Source organism: Dipodomys merriami, unplaced genomic scaffold, assembly GCF_024711535.1.
Source record: "Dipodomys merriami isolate MVZ:Mamm:240054 unplaced genomic scaffold, mDipMer1.0.p SCAF_198, whole genome shotgun sequence".
Classification (NCBI taxonomy): domain Eukaryota; kingdom Metazoa; phylum Chordata; class Mammalia; order Rodentia; family Heteromyidae; genus Dipodomys; species Dipodomys merriami.
In genome coordinates this window covers 1,149,735-1,165,719 of record NW_027203359.1, presented here as the reverse complement: position 1 = coordinate 1,165,719, position 15,985 = coordinate 1,149,735, and the positions used below count along the sequence as shown (strand labels likewise).

General features: G+C 52.2%; 1 protein-coding gene across 4 annotated transcripts in view; it reads right to left on the bottom strand.

Moving 5' to 3' along the window:
• Positions 1 to 3,456: 3,456 nt before the first annotated feature.
• Ttc7b (tetratricopeptide repeat domain 7B) overlaps positions 3,457 to 15,985 on the bottom strand; it is a 211,873-nt gene continuing 199,344 nt past the window's right edge. For all 4 annotated transcript variants that reach the window (XM_070028563.1, XM_070028564.1, XM_070028565.1 and 1 more), the window contains one exon: positions 3,457 to 4,461. In XM_070028563.1, the coding sequence (XP_069884664.1) occupies positions 4,240 to 4,461 (222 nt within the window). In that variant the 3' untranslated portion in view covers positions 3,457 to 4,239. The remainder of the gene's footprint in view (positions 4,462 to 15,985) is intronic.

The window sequence follows — 15,985 nt, the reverse complement described above, 5'->3', positions numbered from 1 at the left end:
AGGGCCGGTCTCCATCCCCTTAGTTAAAATTGTCTCTGTAAACACTCTCACAAACACATTTAGAAACAGGCTTTATGACTCTTCTGGGTATCTCTCAGTCCAATCAAGGTGACAGTTAGGATCACCCACCGTGACAACCCTCTGAGGTGGATACTGTATCTAAACACAGGGACAGGTGAGAAACAAAGGCTTCTTTGAAGAGGAAGGAACTTGCCCAGGGCTGGGTCTTACAATTGGAAGAGTCGAGCCTAGCTAGGTTCCGTGCCCGTAGCACGCAGTCTTACCTTAGCTGTCCACTTACCCATTCCACGCCCCCCTACCCCCCAATTATCTCTGACTCAGGACAGACATCTGCAGCAATGTTAGTTCATTAGCTTGCATTTATTGAGGACATTATCTCTCTTAATCCTCAGGGCTCTTGCATTTATTGAGAGCTTTTTTTGTGTTTTTCGTGTATTATCTCACTCCCCATGGCTCTAAACAGACCAGAGTCAAACTCAGGGTTGGAATCTCTGGGTTCTGTCTCCTCCAAGACTAGCTCACCTGAAAATGTGGCTAGATCATACCATAGCACCCACATGGTCCAGCCAGAGCGGGGTTCCGGCTCTGGCATTTCAGGCATGGATAAGCACTCACATGAAAAAAACCTACACGAAACTGATGGAACTAGAGTCTGATGACAGGATTCAGAATCAAGCAACCCAAACCTCAAAGGATAGTGGAGTCCTCACAGTTATACCACCTGTTAAAGCTACCTCCTATAAATAAATATACATATACATATACGTATGTGTATATATATATTTGGTCAGTTGTGGGGCTTGAACTCTGGGACCTGGACACTGTCCCTGAGCTCTTCAGCTAAAGGCTAGTGCTCTATCACATGAGCCACAGTGACACTTCTGGTTTTCTGGTGATTAAATTGAAGATAAGAGTCTCATAGACTTTCCTGCACAGGTTGGCTTTGAATGGCAGTTCTCAGATCTCAGCCTCCTGAGTGGCTAACATTACGGGCGTTAGCCACTGGCACCTGGCTTGGTTACATATTTTGAGGACAGTTGTAGTTAGTGGGCAGATTGAAGGCACCTATGTTCCCCACGTTCTAGATTCTAACCGGTACTGGAGTGTCTTTCTGATTGAGGTTCTTTTAAAATTGTTATTATTATTGTTGTTGTTATACAAGGGAGGTGCCGTTTAACAAAGCAGTTTATGAATACTTCTTGGTCAGTGTCACCCTTTCAACATTCTCACTCATCCCTCCCCTCTCCACCCTCCCTCGCTCTTCTTCATCTGATTGAAGTCCCTACAAGTGAGCCTGTTATTCTCAGATACACATGAAACACAGCAGCACACGTATGAGTCACGTGATGCACTGTGGGTTATCATAGCAACTGAAGATAATGCAAGAGGTAGGTCTGGTGATCACCCCTGTTTTGCATGTGGGAAAACAGACTCAGAGATGCAAGTGACTCACCCTGGACACCCTGCATTCTATCCAGGATCCTACCTGATATGGGTGGGGTCCCACAGCTTGTTTATCTATTTATCTGTCCAAAGTGTTGTGATCATCAGCCACATCTTAGCTCACTTTCCAAAAAATAAAAATAAAAAAAGCCTTCTCTGTTGGGCAGACCTGGGCACCTGTCAAAGGTTTACCTCATTGTTGCCAGGTATTTCTCCAGGGAGTGTCTTGTCCTTTAGACTTCTGCTGCCTCATTTCCAAGTGAGGGAGTAAATGAGTGAATGCCTGTAGTTGGGCAGGTGTGGGAGGTCAGGGGATGCGGGGGGAGGGAGGTCAGAGGACCGGGAGAGAGTCAGGGTAGAGAGCAAGTAGGGCCTCTGGAGCCTGGATTCTGTTCCAGGCAAGAGGTGGGGCAGTCATTGAAGTGTTAACAGAGCAAAGAGATATGATGTGCCCAGAGCTGCGTGGGAAGGAACCCAGAGGGCCTGTGGAAGGCCAGGATGAGGGGGAGAGGCTGGGTCATGAGGCTGGGATGGAGGTGATGTGGATTGGGTGGGAAAGATAGGATTCAACGAAAGGCAGAATTTGGGGTGATGAGAATTTGGGGTGATGAGAATTTGGGAGAGGCCTTGGATGGGGCCTGTGGGAGACCACAGCATTTCTTTGGTACATTTTAGGGATGAAGAACCACCCACTATGTGTGCTCTGAGCAGAAGAGGGAACTGTAATGCACATGTGATGGATGGAACAATGCTGGGCTCCCATGCTCCAATGGTGACCCTGGGCTGCAGGCTCTCTTTCCATCCTGCTCTCTCTTCCTGAGCTGGCACCATGTTCACAAAGAGCCAAAAGGCCCCCAGTAACCTCAGCCTGCATCCTGTTAGGACATCAAACCTAGTAGCAAGAGGTAATTAAAAAAGAAATATTCCATAACCAAAGTGCCAGGGGGCTTCTCATTGGCTAAGCTTGGGTCACATGCCCAAATCATTGAAATTGGGGGGAAGGGGCTGGGAAGGTGGCTCTGTGGCAGAATGCTTGCCTTGCATGCATGAGGCCCTGGGTTCGATTCCTCAGCACCACATAAGTAGAAAAAGCCGGAAGTGGTACTGTGGCTCAAGTGGTAGAGCACTAGCCTTGAGCTGAAGAGCTGAGGGACAGCGCCCAGGCCCAGACTGACCATAAAAAAATTCCATGGTTTATTAGCCACTCAGAGCCCTAAATACTGCCCTGCAAGGTCAGGCCTGAGACTGGAGGCTGACATGCTCTGTCCACAGGACTTTCCTTCCTTCTTGTCATCTCTCCCCAGTCCTCGGCTGTCCCCTCACCTGTCTGCCTCAGCAAGCCAGGGATGAGTTCTTCTTGACTTCGAGGTAATTAGAGCACAGTTCAGGCCTTCCACATTCCCTTAGATTCTAGCAAGGGTGGGGGTGGGTGGGGTGTGGTAGGCTCCCCACAACTGCTCAGCAGAGTTGCTTTGGGGGATGGCAGAAGTCTGTTCTGTTTCCCTCTGGTTCCTGGTTTTGCTGTCCTGCTCTGTTGGATTCTGTTTTTAGCTCCAACCCCTCATGGTGGCTCATCTCAGGCTCACATGCAGTTAGAAAGAGTGAGAACACCTCCTTGATTGGACTATGTTTAAGTCACATGCTGACTCTGGAACTTCGGTGACCAGTGAATGCAAGATATCGTTTGGCTGGGCCTAAGTCATGTGATCTAAATCTCTAACCCTATCCTGAGGACACAGGAAACACCTATCTACTATGATAGACAAACATGTGTTTTCAGAATACAAATGAGAGAGAGGCTTGGAAGGAATAAAGTACTTACTTGCCTGGCTGGCTCAGACAGAGGGTGACAGAGCCAGGCCCAGACCCAAGGTTTGTTTCTCTAGTGGCTGTCACTGGGCCATCTCAAGTAGGATGCAGGCTCCCCACCCCAGGAACTACGCCATAGCCTTTCTCAGGTCTGCAGCGCTTGTGAAAGACACGAGCTAGAGGTCCATTTAAAAATTATTATTTTTTTATTAACATCATCTTCCCATTTAGCCAAGTGTCTGTTGTGTATAAGGAATGTCGGTAAATATTCCATTTGAAGCTTCTTTGTACATATTTCCATCGATAAATAAACTCTGAATTCACATAAAAAAGTTAAACTTAAATAACTCATATTTTCCTTCTCTTGTAACAGGCATATATTGGTAAAATATAAATATTCTTGGACTCAGGCTTTGTTCTAAGTAAAGAGAACAGTTATTTATCACATGGTACAATTATTGACAATAGAACCAAGAAGTTGTCAGCTGGTGTCCTGGCATGGACTGGTACTGAGGTGGGAACAGAAGATTCACATTTGGTTTCTGGGCCAAGGAGGAGGAGGGGAGGCAGGAGGGGACAGAGGACAGGACAGTTGCTTTCTTTACAGCTTTGATAAAAATAATCTGTTCTGCCACTGAATTTTTTTAACTTGGAATATATTCTTCTATATTTACTGATTAATTCCATAATCATTTTACTTAAAACTCAGATGTCAACTAACCAAACAAATATGGCACATAATGATCCATTTTGAACAACGTTTGGAGATTTGAAACTATCATTGGGCTGGCAAAGAACAATGAGAGAAATCAATGCACGAGGAGAGAGCGATGATTTGGGGGTGGCTTGGTGAATTCACTGTGGTCAGCAGAACACCTGTCCAGGGCCTCCATGTGGCAGATTCGTCCCCTGGTGGCCTACGCAGGGCCTCTGTGGTCTGCAGGGCAGGTGAGGCAGGCGGCCGGCTCAGAGCACACGGGGGATTATGGTGAAGGGCACAGCAGGGCTGCTGGCCTCCAGCTCCAAGGCTGTCAGGAAACACTCAGTGGCCGCTGCGTCGTTGCCCTGAGCTTGGAGGACCTCACCCAGCCCGTTCCATACCTCGTGGGCTGTCGAGTTCACCTGGACAGCGTCCCGGAGGATCTTTTCTGCCAGACTGTAGCGGCCTAGCTGGTGAAGGATCAGGGCCTGCAGGAGTGAGACAGACATGAAGACAGACGGTCAGAGACTCAGGAGCTCTGGTACCTATCTGTTCTTGGGTTGGCAGCCAAGTCTGTGGATGAGGGAATTATGTCTCTACTCAGCTAGTTCTCAAGTAATTCCTGGACTCCAGGTTTAAAGCCAGGGCCTTATACTCTCCTTTAGCATTTCTAAATTTTTGCTCAAGGCTGGCATTCTATCACTTGAGTCATACCTCTACTTCTGGCTTCTTGCTGGCTAATTGGCGATAAGTCTTACAGATATTTCTGCCTGGGTTGGCTCTGAACTGTGGTCCTCAGATCTCAGCCTCCTGAGAAACTAGAATTATAGGTGCAAGCCACCAATGCCTGACTTCTGTTTTGGAGTCTTTTATAAGACTGAAATTTACCTACCATCATAACTTCCTAGTCTGTTCTTTGACTTCATAAATTTGTTGATGAACAATAATGGGGGGGTGGTACCTCACTTCAAATGCCTGACTTCTGTTTTGGAGTCTTTTATAAGACTGAGATTTACCTACCATCATAACTTCCTAGTCTGTTCTTTGACTTCATAAATTTGTTGATGAACAATAATGGGGGGGCGGTACCTCACTTCAAAGCTTAGAAAGCTAACCTTCCACAGATCTGAGATGTCTCATTTTCCTTATTGAGACATTCCTGGTTTTAAACTGAGCCTTGACCAACAGAGATGTGTCTGTGTTACTGTGCTAGACACAAACTGGCCATTCCGGCCTACCTTCCATGCTTATAACTAATTTTGGATCAGCACCATACTGTTTTAACTTCTGTGACTCTGAGCCATGTTTTAACAGGTAGCTAAGTCTTTCCTCTCTGCCCTTTGACTACAGGATGCTTTGTCATCAAAGCAGGTGGACTACAAATTTATAGATAAAGCAATTCTTAAGGCTCCTCCCAGCACTCTCCTAGCTCCTGGGGACTGTCTGGAGTCCTCTGGGTGGAGTCCAGGGTGATGTGGCAAGGGATCCTGCCCCTTGGCTGGGACAGAGCCCTCCCACCCGAGACCTGCTTGGAAGGAAATAGAGTATTCAGACAGCCTCACTACCGGATCTCAAGCGGACCACATACATGGGGACCATTTCCCTGGGCTGTGGTCAGCAGGATGTCAGGCCTACCAAAGCTTCTGGCTGCTTCCTTTCAAAGGGAACTGTCAGCATAGGCTCCAATGAAGTCGGTGAAGGTGGGGACAGGCAAGGGTCTGGGCAGGGTCACAAGCAGCCATGGGGTTACAATGGAGACTCTTTTTGTTTTTCAAGAGGTGAGGCAGTATTGAACACACTCTGCAAGAAGGTTCTGATCCATTCTCCCGGCAGGGAAGCCCACTGCCTGCCACTGGCAGCATGGGGAGGGACAGGCCACCACGGAAAGGCAGAAAGATGCCTGCACTTACTTGGCTGTGGGTGGAGGGCACAGATCAGACACCAGGCTCGTCGCCTGTACAATCGGTTCCTTTCTTCCTTTACGGGGGAAGTGCTGGGCACCGTGCTGGACACTTTACTTGGCTCATCTATTATCACTGCTTTAACTACAGGGAGACAAGCTTTCTGAAAGGCCACATTTGTGCCCAAGGTTACAGAGAACACTGAGTTACAGGCTGCCTGCTGTGCTCACGGCCCAGAGCTGCCCCCATGCCTTTCAAAGGCTAGCCCACATCTGTGACCACGGGCAGAGCACTGTGGGCTCTCTCCCATCGTGCCCCAGTGGACTCAGGCAATAACCTAATCACAAACATGCAAGCAACAGCAAATGGGCGTCTGACACGCTGCGTGTTCCCTTTCATTTCTTTGGCCACTAATGGCTGATTTGATTGCTCCTCTCTCCAGCCTGCTGCTCAGTAGGGTTGTGTGCCTATTTGCTCATGGATGGGGCGGGTCCCTTGCTTTCCTTTAGGTGGCCCATAGGCGGCCTGAGGCTGGGGATGGCTGCTGGTGCCAAGGCACCAGGGGATACTGCTACTGGGGACACCTGGAGGTGTTCTCTGTGCACACAGAGGCCATTCTCTCATCCTGCTGGAGTCCCACCAATGCTTGGGCTGGGTGTGGCCCAGCCCAGGGCTCACCTGACTCTCGTCCTTGGTGCTGGGCAGCTGCGCCCCTCTGCATTTCCCTAGCATTTAGGGCTCTTGTTTGTAAGAAATCTGGATTTGTCCTTCCAAGGTAGGAGCAGGCTGCCCTTCCCAGATGATCTTGTGGCTTCCTGAGCAATCTGCTTAGTAGAATTAATTCCTACACCCGGAGCTGTTCAGGGACATAGCACAGACTTGCCAGGGGCTGCCAGGGTAGGCTTGGCATGGGAATGTTGAAACAGGCCTCGGTCCAGATGCCTAGCAAGCCAATGGTAGCTCATGAATCAGCCCCATCACAACACTGACCCGAGCAGGCTCCAGCTGGGGTCTGCACCACTGCAGGAGCCAGCAAGGCCAGAGGTGGGGTTGGAGCTGGACATGCCTGGCTGTTAGGGGTGATGCTACCCGGAAGCTTGCTTCTCCTGCCCTGGACTTGAGCAGTTCTGCTGCGGGATCCTGACTTCACAAAGATCTGAGTTTTCACTCCAGAGACTGGCACTCAACCATCCTCACTGCCAGGGGGCCCCACTTTCTGGGGTCTCTTGGGGATGGCTGAGTTTTTCCCCCTCCTCCCTCTCCCCCACCTGGCTACTTCTTGCTCCAGGCTTGCTCCTCTGCCAGGGCTCCAGTCCATCTGCCACCCCTACAAGGACCCGGGCTGCACTGCCTCCCGTGGGCAGCCCGACCCAGAAGGGGACAGTTTTTGCTTCCCACCCCCCACCTGACAAAAGGAAGAGATTCTGTGACGTATTTCATGGCCAGGATGCTTCCTGTCTCCTTATCAAAACTCAACCAACAACATCAAGAGCTGGCCCAGGTGTCTAGAGAGGAACTTGTAAGACCTGACTCTCAAAGACCAGTGAAAATGGAAAATGTGTTAACAATGCACAGCCATTACTCTGTGCTGGGTGATGGTTCTCTGCTTGGCAGGCACGACCCCTCCATCTTCATTCACCTCTGGGAACCCATGCAATTGCAGATCATGTTTCATAGACCAGATGACCTGCCCAAGCAAGCCCTTTGCTGAGCTGAAGCAGGAACTGTGTGTGTGTGTGTGTGTGTGTGTGTGTGTGTGTGTGTAAACAGATCTCCACCTGTGTGTGTGTGTGTGTGTGTGTGTGTGTGTGTGTGTAAACAGATCTCCACCTGCCCAGCCTGAGGCTCCTGAGCCAGCTGGGCCCAGCCTGCAGCAAGGAGGGGGAGTCACCTCTGAGCTCCTTTGCTAGTCCCTTTCATCAGACACAAATGAAGATGGTTCTCAAGCTTGTAATTATTCTAATCAGGTGTTTTGTACAAATAAGATCTTGGTGATGCACCAAATTAGAAATAAAGGATTAAATGAAACCCGTTATTTCAAATGAGACAAAATGGACTTGGCTAGTTGGAGGGCAATTAGCATCTTCCTCACTCCTGCCTTTCTCGTGTGGTAATTGCTGCCCCAGGACTGAACACCTTGTCGCATGCCAGGGAGCCCTGCAGGAGCCCTGTGTGTGCTACTGTGCACACGCCTGGCTCTGGGAGTGCAGGGCAGCAGCAGGGTAGCCTGCGTCAGAAGCCTGCAGGGTCTCAGGCCGTTTGGGAGACCTTAGACAGCCCCATGGTGCTCTGTTCATGAGCAAAGTCAGCTGTGTGCTGGGCTGGAGAACATGTTATGGCCTGCTGCGTATGCCGCTAGATGAGGTACAGGCAGAAAGAGATGATGTCCCCGGAAGAAAGCGTCCTTCCCAAAGAAGCCATAGCTCCGAAGTCCTGTGGTTCAGCTCTAGCTGGGGTGCTGGCTCCTTAGGCAGAGTTTGGGGAGTATTCTGCCTTCCACAGCCTGGCTGGTGCTGCCCACACCACACTATGTGCTAGCTGGCCAGGTGTGTGCAGAGGCTCCTGGACCCACAGCAAGGTCAGGGACAGAGGAGGGAGTCTGCTGTCAAGCGTAGGACTGGACCACTTCAAGAGCATTTGTCCCTTTTCTAGGTCAGAAACGCCACCATTATACCCCTGCAGGCGGCAGTGGTGGGGCTGCAGCTCTTCCCAAACACAAAAGCCTGGGAGGACAAAGGCACCGGTCCACCAGCTGTATTAGGTTTTAGTGTGCAAGGGGAAGAATAAAGGATGCACGGTGTGTTTTACTGATGGCAAGCTGCTTGCCTGCTTGTTCCGCTTGGTGGTTTTAGCTCCAGCTCTACCTCCTCACTAGGTGGGGTTGTGGGTACCTGGAGGACAGGGACCAGACCTGTGTGGTCATCTCTGCACCTCCAGGTTCCTCCTGACAGGTAGCATGTACTCAGGGCAGAATGGGTAAAGAAGCAGCCACGAAAACCCAACACACAAGAATACAACTTAAGCCATTGCTGGTGGAGCTTTCAGAGTGGCGTTGTTAGAGGCAGAGGCTATGGGGCAGGGACATACTGTCTGGCAGGACAGGTGAAGTCCTGGAGGAGGTGGGTGGGGCTGAGGAGCAGGTACAGCTTTTCCAGGGCCTGGCCTGGGCCTCGGCAGCGGGCACCCCTGGACTTTTGGACAGTGTGATAGAGGCCTGCCAGGGTGGGATCCTGTGGGGAGGCAGCAGCCAAAGGAAAGCTTTGTTACCCTCAAGAAGAGCACAGAGTGGCAAAGCTGGCTGGGCCCAAGCGGCAGATGTGCTAAAGGGCTGAGGACACTGGAAAGGAGCCGGAAGGACTCTGCCAGCCCTGGCTGCTGCAGGGGACTGTGAGTTTGAGCCTTTTCCACAGGGGAAAGGCTCTAAGCTTTCTGTAGTGTGTGAGCCCTAGGGTCATCCAATGGCTAGGTCTGACTTCCAGCTCAGTCATCTACTTGGTCCAGTTGCTCTGAGTCTCAGAAGCTTTTGCTGTGGGATGGGAACTGTGGAGACTAATGGGATGTGCCACGTGCTAGCAGACTGCTCCACACACGTGTCAACCTTGGAATGGACCATCATCCCATGTCCTTCTCATTTCTGTGAATGACGTGAGGGGAGGGGACCTCCTTACCCTGTGATGCCAGTAGTTGATGTACCCTTTGATGCCATCCCTAGCCTCTGATTTGTCTTTGAACACACAGCACAGGGGTGGCTGGCACCAAGAGGTTCCGTGTAGATGCCGGCTACATGGAAGCCATGGGGAGTGGTGTGGGAGAGTGGGCGTGGCCCACTAGTGGGCTCTGGCTCAGGCTTTGCCACCTTTGTCCCAAACCCCAGTCAGGCCAGCGTGCTAGAGCCATGCCTCTGGAAGAAATCTATGGCAGCTGTCTGAGGGACAGGTTCTGCTCCCAGCTCAGCCCAGGGCCTGCCATGGCTTTTTCGCAGGCTCTGGGCTCACCTATCACAGAGCTGATCCACTCCCAAGAAAATCTCAGGATCGTTTTCAGACCATCCCTTTGGTCTGATGCTGCTCTGCAAGTGAGCAAGCAGAGGGCCAGACAGGAAAGAGCTCTGCTCTAGGCCGGTCCCTGCTGCCAGACACGGGGCGGAGAGGCCCAGGAGAGCACCTGTCCCACAGCAAATCTTTGCTTTTTCCTCTCTTACCACAGGGCTCTGACAGTGCCCAGGCCTTGACTATCCATTCTGCTTGTTCTGCCAGGGGCTGTGTGCACAGTAGATTGAGAGTTTTCTGGAAGCTGTTGGAGTTCCTGGGCTCCATAAGCCAGAGAAGAGGATGCCACGGCCAGTGGGGCTGGATGTCTAAGTTCACGGACCGCAGAAGAGCAGCTCACCCCACCATCACCCTCTGCACATTTGCATTTTCTATCCTGAGGATGCGGCAGGAGGCAGGGGATGCTGGTGGGATTTTCAAAACTTTCTTTCAGACCAGAATATACATAGCAAACTAGTGCCACTCTGAGAAGTCCATAGGAAACATTGGCGTTAGCAGGAATACAGAGCTTTGACCTCCCTCCATGCTGCCCTATTCTCTTTAGGAAACACCAGAGGTGCACGAGCAGGAGGTTCTGAACATGCAGCATTCCGTGCTGCAGGTGTGGGGCCCTTTCTGCTTCCCTCTGATGCCTCCAGAAGGAAACTACAGCAACGCATGTGGGAGGGGTGGGGCTGTGGCTTCTCTCCCTGAATTCCAGCAGCTCCTGGCGGGGAGGCCTGGTCTCTCCTGGGCTTTGTTTTCTATTTCCTTTGTTTGGGGAGCTTTGAAACAGCTTGGGGGAACAAGTGTGTGTTCATGCCAGTTATAATAAGCTTGAAGGTTGACTGCTAGGCCAGAAGGTCTTGAGAGCCAGGTCCCTAGGCAAGCTGGCCAAGGCCAGGTGTCCCTAGCTCATTCCCATGCTGCCTGCACACCTCCACCTCCCAGAGCACACAGTGGGTGGGACCACCGCAGACAGAAGGCCCCCCAGCCTGCTGGCACACAGCCCTCTCCCCTCCAATGTGAGGCTACTGAGCTAGCTGTCCCCTGTGGCCTCCAGACCCCAGGCTCCCCACTCAAGTCCTTAAGGGAGAACAGAGCTTTATGAGGCCACTTAATCTTCAGAACCACAAAAGCAACTCAAGCCCTGCTCTGGGAGCCTGGGCTGGAAGGCCTGGAAGGGGAGAATGCCAGGACAAAGGACAGGGAGGAAAAGGCCAGCAGGCCACGGCTGGGGACCTGCTGCCCCGGGAGTGGCTTCTTCTGCCAAAGGTCAGTTGGAGAAGAGCTGTGGCGGACGTGAGCAGAAGTCAGACCTGCACGCTACATGATTCTTCTCCATCTATGATGGACAGGGCTGGGGTGACAGGAAAGACAAATCTTGAAATCCCGTGGCCTCTGGCTTCCGTGTCCCTCCAGTGTCCCTGCTTGAATGGCACAACCAAAACTACAGCAAATACCCCAACTTGCTGCTGTCAGTCAGACATAGGGCCCCGAGCCCTGGGGAAGGGATGCTTCTGGCCTGGGGAAAGAAGACTCCGTACCTGGTGCTCAGCAGACACCAAAGCTCTGCCTTGCCAGGGTGCGATGCCCACATCCAGAGTGAACGGCCCCATGCCTCCTCCACCAGTCATAGCTCAAGAGGAGGCACCCCTCTACTCCCTGAGGACTGAAGAGGCTGCCCTCTTGTGGGGGGATCCCCCCCCCCTTTGCAGGACACACTGAACCAACTGGAAGAAAGCAAAAGTCAATTCTTCAAAAGCCTTTCCGTTTTCCAAGCTAGTGGCCACCCAGCAGTGGAAGCGGAAGTCCCTGGGGCAGGGCTGGGGGCTGGGCCTCTGCCCTCGGATGCACAAGTTCCTGCTGCTGTCCACACAGGGAGCCTCCTAAGCCTGCTTGTACCCCCTAATGCCAGGGAGCTCCCTACTTCCCTGGAAGCCCACACCATCAGTGGACTGACTGAACTGTGGCTGAGAAACATGGGGCTCTAATGAAACTCTTCATTAAATACTCATGCTCTGATGTTCTGAGTCCCCTGGAGTCATGTGGAGAAGTCCCTTTCCTTTCTACCTAACAGTCCTTCAGGATCTGAAGGAAGCTTCCAGAACCTCCTTCCTTCCCCAGGCTTTCCAGAAGTGTCAATCTCAGGTCTACCCATTGTCTCTAACTTGCTGAATTCTGCTGCCTAAAGCAGTGTCTAGAAGAAGACCTGTCTTTGGGTCCACACAGAGGCACCCCCAAGCCTCGGGGAAAATGTGAACATTATTTATATTTTCAGGTACCTGTCTAGCAGAATCTTTTAAAGCAGCACCTGTGTGGCTGCTTTCTTCCAAGAAGGTTTGGAATATTACAGAGGAGCTTATACTGCAGTTAGCGGTGCCAGGGCGACGGGCCGTCAGGCAGTAAACACCAGCAGGTCAGCAGCAAGGATGCGGCTGTCTGGCTCTAAGCCCAGGGGCCCATCCAGCCTCTGCTCTGAACTTCCTCCAGGCTAATTTCTCTGAAACCGGGTACTCAGCATTGGTGCCAACATCTCCACAGGCTGTGCTGGCTTTCAGAGGACAGTCAGTGGGGATGGGTGGGAAGAGAACCTGCCAGCAGCCCCCCCAACCTGCCACACCCCACAGCTGCCCCTCTCTGCAGCAGGTGTCCTGGGTGGTAAGTGTGGCAGAGAATAGGGCACAGAAACATTCCCTAAGGGCTAGCATCCTTATTTAATAGGGGGACAAAAATGGTCCATGGCGGATCGGCTCTAAGATACCCAGTCCTTGATATAAAAGGGCACCATGTTTGTCTCTCGCCTGGGCACCACCTCTCATATACAGCAAACCATCCCCAGATTATGTGTAAGACCTGACACAAGGCAGATACCGTGCAACAAGTTGCCATACTGACTCACTTAAAAATAATGACAGGCAAAATAAAGGTTAGACACGTTTTGTACAGATACATTTTTTCTCCCAAATATTTTTGATCTGTGGCTTGTCGCATCTGTGGATGCGGAACTGTGATGCCAAGATCATAGAAGTGAGCTGTGGGATGGCATCCGGGAATCTGGGTTTCCCTCTGCTACAACCAAAGCCCTTTCTAGCTCTTTCCTCTCTTCCACAAATGTGCACTGGCACATTCAGGATGCTTGAATCTGAGGGTGGCATGCTGTGGACCCCGCCCCAGCCTGCCATGCCCTGAGCCGGGAGGGGCTGTCTTAAGGTTCAAGGTCAGGCTGACAGGAGGAGGAGGATGTCCCAGAAGACATGATGTGAGGCTCCCACACTTAGCTAAATAGATGGGAAGGCTGAAGCTCAGGGTCTGGGTGGCAGGAGTTGTGACCCCACACAGACTATTTCTAGAAACTTCCTGTATCTAATCTTGATGCTCACACCTGAGTGGCCTAAGGCCGGGCGTAGATGGTAACTGGTCAACCTCCCAGTCCAAAGGCAGGGAAGCATGGGGGTAGCAGGTCATTTCCACCCACAGATGTCAGAGACCAGGCACCCTGGCCTCAGCCGCAAGCCCAGACGGCTAGAATGCCACATCCCTTCACTCGTCCTTGAGAATTAATAGTGGGATAATTTTGCTGGTCAGGAAAAAAGGGGAGAGCAATGACTTTAGTAATGGAGGACAGCTTCACCTCAGTGCCAGCCATCTCCTCCCTGGTGTGGGCACTGCAAGGGCAGGGGCGGCATCTGTGTGCCCTGTGCGCAGCGGCACGTGGAGCTGAGCACTGCCCTGCCAGCACCGGAGGTGGTCACTCAGTCGCTCTCGCACTGCAGCACTGGGGCACTGGGTGCTGCTACACACAGGGAGTGGGGAGGGCGTCCCCAGAGTCAGGGCGGTGCCCCACTGGCTGCAGCCTGAGACTTGATGCCCACACTCGCAGAAGCACTGCGTGATGTGCTGACCTAATTGAGAGAGTGTCGGGTCAGCAAGTCCTAGGCAGCATCCAAGGACGGCCCGGGAGAGGTGACACCAGGTCCACCTGGTGCTTGGGCCATGCTGGACGAGGAGGCAGAAGCCCTGCGTCCCCTGCATGATGTGGGGACACTAGGCGGAGTCCTCCCCTCCCCGAAGTGGAAGGCAGTTCTTGGGAATATTCCAGACGAGTCTCCAGCCTCCCTCCCCCAACTGCCATTTCATTCTGTGCTTTGTGGCGATGGAATGAGCTCTGAGGCAGGGCCTGACCGCTGGACCTGACCCCCGACCGGTCTCCTGGGGGAGCAAGCCTGCCATGTCCCACCTGCGCATGCGCTGTGCTCTGTGGGTGCCAGCATGGGTGCCCTGATTACAGTATTTTTCCATCGGCAACAGGGGAGCGACGCCTGTTGATTTATTTGTACATCTCCCTGGTTGACTTATTTATTTATGTTTGACTACCTTCCCCAACAACGAGCCAGGCAGCCTGGAAGTCAGCGCTTCCCCATGGCCCCGAGTTACTGACACAGTGGAAAGTCTGGTGCTAATTGTCCCCCCAGGGCCTCCTCCTGTCCTCAGGGAGGGGGGTGCTGCCCCTGCTCCACTGTGCTTGGGAAGGTGCCACTGCAGGTGGCTTGTGCCCAAGCAGAAAGTTCCCGAGACTTTTTGCTGGAAGCGAAAATCTGGAAGTAGAGCCTGGCTCAAGAGGTAGAATGCCAGCTTTGAGAGAAAAAAAAAAAAAAGCCAAACGAGAACATGGAGGCCTACCTCCCCTGTACCCTGACTCCACAGTGAAAAGAGCAGGTCGAGGCAGGGCCCAGGTCCCCCTTGGGGACAGTGTCTGGACCTTAGGATCAAGGGGGGAGACATGTGAGACGGGCTCCATTGTATGTTTTCCACAGCCAGGGTACGATTTGCATGTGAACCCTTTGGACCTGCACTGAGGGGCTTCCTGGAGTACCAGTGTCCTAGGGACCCTAGTGCCCACTGTGGTCCAAGGCTACAAGCCTTTCCAAACACCGTGATAGGGCCTCCTCATTCTCATTCCAACCTGTGCTCAGGGGAGGGGGAGGGGAGCCTGTGCCTTTGTGGGATGTTCTTTGTACTCAGGCTGACCAATTATCACCAAGCACTGGAAGCCAGAAGTTGTAATCACTGGGCGCTAGGGGCTCAGGCCTGTAATCCTAGCTACTCAGGAGGCTGAGTTCTGAGCATTGCCAAGGTCTGAAGCCAGCCTAGGCAGAAAAGTCTCCTACACTTATCTCCAGTTTACCAGCAAAAAGCCGGATGTGAAGCCAGGCACCAGTGGCTCATGCCTGTCATCCCCAACTACTCAGGAGGCTGAGATCTGAGGATCATGGTTCAAAGCCAGCCCGGGTTGAAAAGTCTCTGAGACTTAGCTCCAATGAACCAGCAAAAATCTGGAAGTGGAGGCATGGCTCAAGGGGTAGGTTGCCAGCTTTGAGCAAAAAAGCCAAACAAGGGCACAGAGCCCTGAGGCCAAGCCCCAGTACCAGCACAAAGAAAAAGAAAAAAGAAAGAAAGGAGAAAGAAGAGAAGGAAAGTAGAGAAAGAAAAGTTGTGTCAGTTCTGGGGGAGTAGTGGGACTGGGTGGGGCAGGGCTCCCCAAGCAGCCCTGTCATTTGCCATCCACTGCCAATTAAGAGTCTTCTCTCTCACCTACTTTCCTAATGTAGAAGACAAAGTATCTGAGTAAATAATCTCCAGCTGGAAAATCTATGGTCTAAGATCATCAACCACTGAGTATTCTGGGGACACGACCATATGCTCCTGGGACCTGCATGAGGGGTGCAGGAGGTCAGGAGGGGCTTCTCAGAGGAGGAATGGGGCAGAGGCCTGGCGAGTGCCGACCTCCAGCAGCAAAACTGAGTGTTCCAGAGCTGAGCAGAGGATTCGGCGAGGTGCGGGCCACCACAGATCACTCCCAGCCTCCTGAGGGACAGGCCATGGTGGAGCAGTGTCAAAGGCTGGGCTTGCTGGGCATGCTGGCAGGTCCCTGGATTTACAGAAAATGCTGAAGAAAGCTGGAGAAAGCCAATAGTGCAGAGGAGAAAAAGCACCACCAACTGCTGGACTAAAAATACCCAGACTCCCACAGACAAGGGCTATGGCCACTCCTGGCATCTCCAGAGACCATGTGCTGATTC